Below are 3,888 nucleotides of genomic sequence, written 5' to 3'. Positions count from 1 at the left end.
CAGGAGAGCCCCGTGCGGCAGTTTGCCTTGCACAAGAATGCCGCGCTCACCACAGTGGGGTTAGCCTTCGACCCGACCGCGGAGCTGCTGTCGCGGGGCAGCGAGGACCGTGCGATGTACCTATACGATGTGCGCGTGCCCAGCGTTACGCTGGACGTGGTGAAATGTGGTGAGGTTCCGTCGACATCGCCTTTCACCCATTGAGCCGGTACTGGCGATGGGGCCGACCTCAGGTGCCCTGCTCTCTACAGTCAGAAGGGTGGCAGGGAGTCGTCACCCCCTCCCTCCTCTCCCCGCGAGACTCCCTTTTATTTTTTTGCTTTCCTTTGGATTTCTTTTCGTTCACACGGCTTACTGTAGACTATCTCGACCACTCGACGCGTCAACTGCGACAAACTGAGACCGCTGCTGTTGTGCCGTTGTTTGGAATTTGGGTGAGGGGCAGTGCTTTAAGGCAAACAAATGGTCCTTCTTGAGTCTTTTCGTCTACAATGGCTACTCCTCCTCCCCTCCTTCTTTTTTTTTTTTTTGCCTTTCCTTTCAGCTGATTTTGACTCTGCCTTTTTTTCGTGCGTGTATGTGTGTGTGTGTCTACGTATCAGTAGCCTTGCTCTCTACTTTTCACTCAACGAGCGCGTGAACCAGGAGGTGCTTTCTCCCCTTCACCACTGTCACCGCTGTTGTCCCGCTGACAGGGCTTGCCTCTTTTGGCTCTAAAGGGACGTGTGCTTTGGGTTTGTCTTGCCTTTTCTTCAGAGCTCTCACAGCCTGTTTTTTTTTTTTTTGCTTTCTTGACGGTTTTCTTACTTAGTATCCAATTCGCCATCTTCTACAGGACATTTCTTTTTTACTTTCATCTTTTTCAGCTTGCGCTTTGCAATATACCCTAGCCACCATTACCCCACTCGGTCGTCCCCTTTTTATCTTTTTTCTCATTTTTTCTTTTTTTCCTTCTTTTTTTTGCCTTTCACACTCCCTGAATGCAAAACTCGAACAGTGCAAATGCCCCTCTCCGCTCGCAGAAACCTCGGCGTAGCATGAAGAGCCCGCCACAGGGCGAGCAGGACCACGTGAGAAAAGCAAACAGAGCATCTAGGGGACGCAGGAGCTCCTCGAGTACAAGGCTAAGGGCGGTGCGGGGATACGGAAGCAAGACTCTCGCCCGACTGGTTCACCTGGCTGGCGTGGCGATTTCCCTCGTGGTGCAGCTGTTGAGCGAGACCTTGTTCGCCCCTCTTCTGTGGGCTATTGAACGTTTGGGGCAGTACCCGGCCGACACCCAGTTTAGGCGCACCACGCAACGGTACCTGAGTGTGCTGCGCTCAACCGAGTCGTATAAAACGTACTTGCCAACGGCGAAACTCCTCGACGCGCATCTCGGCATTGATGGGTGGAAACTGCAGGCGCCCGCGCCCTCCCTGTGCAATGCAGAGGCCCTTGTGTTCGACGCGCAGGTCGCGCTCGCACTTGCCGTCTCGGCCAACCCCGTCGCGATGGAGAGCTTTCTGCGCGGCATGTTGCATCGCAACGCACACGACATGACGAACTCCGGGCTGTACACCTACTTACCGGCACCAAGGCCTGCGTGGAGGACTACTGTGCCGCCATGGTCGTCCTTATTGGTGTGTTTAGCGGGTCTCGGCTGCCAAGCGAGGCCGACCACATGCGTGTTCGTCCTTGTTTTGAGCTACAAGCAAGCGAGAGTGCAGACACCAGCGCGGGCGTCGTGGACCTTACAAAGCGCATGAGCCGCCAGGTGAACCTGGAGCCGGTGCGCACGTACCTTCCCGCGCCGGTCCCCGCCACCGCAGAATCAACACAGGCAGGCTACGGTCAGAACCCGACGCCCCTCTCTCGGCCTGCGGACCCGAGCCAAATGGAAACGCTGGCGAAGCACCCAAGTAGCCACCCCCTTGAGCTGCTCGCATTCTCTCTCCAGCGTTGATGCCGGCACTGCCGGAAACGGCAAACAGTGTACCAACTCCGAAAGCGGAGGCGAGTACACGGAGCCCGCCCGTGTCGGCCGCCCCTCCTCCCGGACTCAACTACCTCCTACCAACGGCGAGGGGAGTACCAGTATGGGGAACACCGTGTCGGATGAAATCCTTTACAAGAATCGCACTGGCGGCGGCGGCGGTGTGTCCTCTTCTTCACCCAGCGTCATCTCAACGTGCGCGAGCGGCAGGATCGACTCTCCCGAGTACAACGGCGGTTCCTCGTCCTTCCTGCAGGAGATGGTTTTGTGGGCGAGGCAGAACCACCACCGGCTGCCGAAAGAGAGCGATGTAGAGGGCGGGATGGAGCTTGTGCCCTCTGTCACGTCCCTCCGTCATCGCTTGAACGCCCTCAAAGACGTGCTTCGTACCTACGGGCGGACGGCACTTATTCTGAGCGGCGGCGCCTCCATGGGCACGTACCACACAGGCGTCGTTCGCGCCCTGTACGAGGCGGGTGTGCTTCCGGACATCATGTCTGGGAGCTCCGCGGGCTCCATCATCGCCGCCATCATCTGCACCAAATCTTCAAAAGATCTGAAGAAACTCATTGAGGTGGACTTGCTTTCCACCGAAGTCCTCCGTCTCACACCGTTCGGCCAAGATGCGTCCCTCGTGCAGAAAGTAAAGCGACTGTTCAAGACGGGCTTCCTCATGGATGTCCGCTCGTTGATGGAGTGCATCCGCGACCAGTGCGGTGACATGACCTTCTTGGAGGCGTACAAACTTTCCGGACGCGTCCTCAACATCACCGTCACGCGGGACAACCAGAAGGGAACCCTGTTCGACCGACACGTTCTTCTCAATTATCTCACGGCTCCTCATGTGGTCATTTGGAGCGCGGTCAGTGCAAGCAGCGCATTGCCTGGTCTCTTCACCGCGGTCCAGCTGATTGAGAAGGCGCCGAGCACCGGCTTCTTCCAGCCCTATCTTCCGGGCGAGCTCTATTGCGACGGCAGCGTCGCGCAGGACATCCGCGCGACCGCCTTGCCCAGCTCTTCAACGTGAACTTCTTCATTGTGAGCCAGGTAAACCCCTACGTCATCCCTTTCCTTCACCCATCCTCCACGGTCGACGCGGAGGCGCGGCTGCGGGCCACCGCAAGTACCCGCCGCGCGGGCCTCAGTGCTGTGCGGCGGGTCTCCGTCCTTGGCCGGCTGTGGTATGCCTGGGCGGCGTCCCTGCGTCACGTTTTGCTCAAGTGCTTCCACACGGGGCTGCTGCCCAAGACGGGCAAGTTTGAGGTCCCTTTCTCCTGCTGACGCAGAACTATTGCGGGCACATCACCGTCCTCCCGATCGGTGACATCACCTCGGCGCTGCCGGACTACCTCAACTTGGCCAGCAACCCTACCGCCGAGTACATCAGCTACGTGGCGACGCGCGCGCAGGTGCGCACGTGGCCCTTGGTGGCCCGCATCAAGACCGTCACGAGCATTGAACGCGCGTTGCTGAGGGAAATCGCGACTCTGAGAAGACAATCCAAAAAGCAAAGAGCGCTCGTTCCTAAAGGACAGAAAGGGAGAGACGGTGTAGGGAGGGGGAGGGGCATAAAAAAGAGAAAGAAAGAAAAAAGCGGGCGAAATATGATTTGACTGCTCTTTTCTCCTTTTGTGTGAATGTGTTTGTGGGGTAAGTTGGGAGGCTCCGTGTTGCCGCCCACTGGCCAAAGACTCTTTGATTGGCTCATGCTTCTTTTTATCGTGCTGACCTCAGTGTCGTCTGTTTGCTTTCGGGCTTCTGTACGGTTCAATGTAACCAACTTGGCCATCTGTCACGTATTGTGAGAGAACAAGAAAAAGAAAGAAGAAGAAAACGAAGCAAGGAAATGTTCCACTCCTACAGCGTGCGACCGATCGTCATAAAACGAGTTTTCTCGAGCGGTGGCTACGGCT

The 3,888-nt window shown here is 57.0% G+C and overlaps 1 protein-coding gene across 1 annotated transcript; it reads left to right on the top strand.

Annotated features, from left to right (window-relative positions):
- Window positions 1-2,078: 2,078 nt before the first annotated feature.
- Window positions 2,079-3,002, top strand: LOC126767405 (uncharacterized). Its single transcript, XM_050484932.1, has one exon. The coding sequence runs from the start codon at window positions 2,079-2,081 to the stop codon at window positions 3,000-3,002; it is 924 nt and encodes a 307-aa protein (XP_050340889.1).
- The last annotated feature ends 886 nt before the right edge of the window (window positions 3,003-3,888 follow it).

This window comes from Bactrocera neohumeralis, unplaced genomic scaffold (assembly GCF_024586455.1).
Source record: "Bactrocera neohumeralis isolate Rockhampton unplaced genomic scaffold, APGP_CSIRO_Bneo_wtdbg2-racon-allhic-juicebox.fasta_v2 ctg6111, whole genome shotgun sequence".
Taxonomy (NCBI): domain Eukaryota; kingdom Metazoa; phylum Arthropoda; class Insecta; order Diptera; family Tephritidae; genus Bactrocera; species Bactrocera neohumeralis.
This window is presented reverse-complemented; position numbering and strand designations above follow the sequence as displayed.

Coding starts and splice junctions, on each gene's coding strand:
- LOC126767405 (XM_050484932.1), top strand. CDS start 2,079: ATGGGGAACACCGTGTCGGATGAAATCCTTTACAAGAATCGCACTGGC.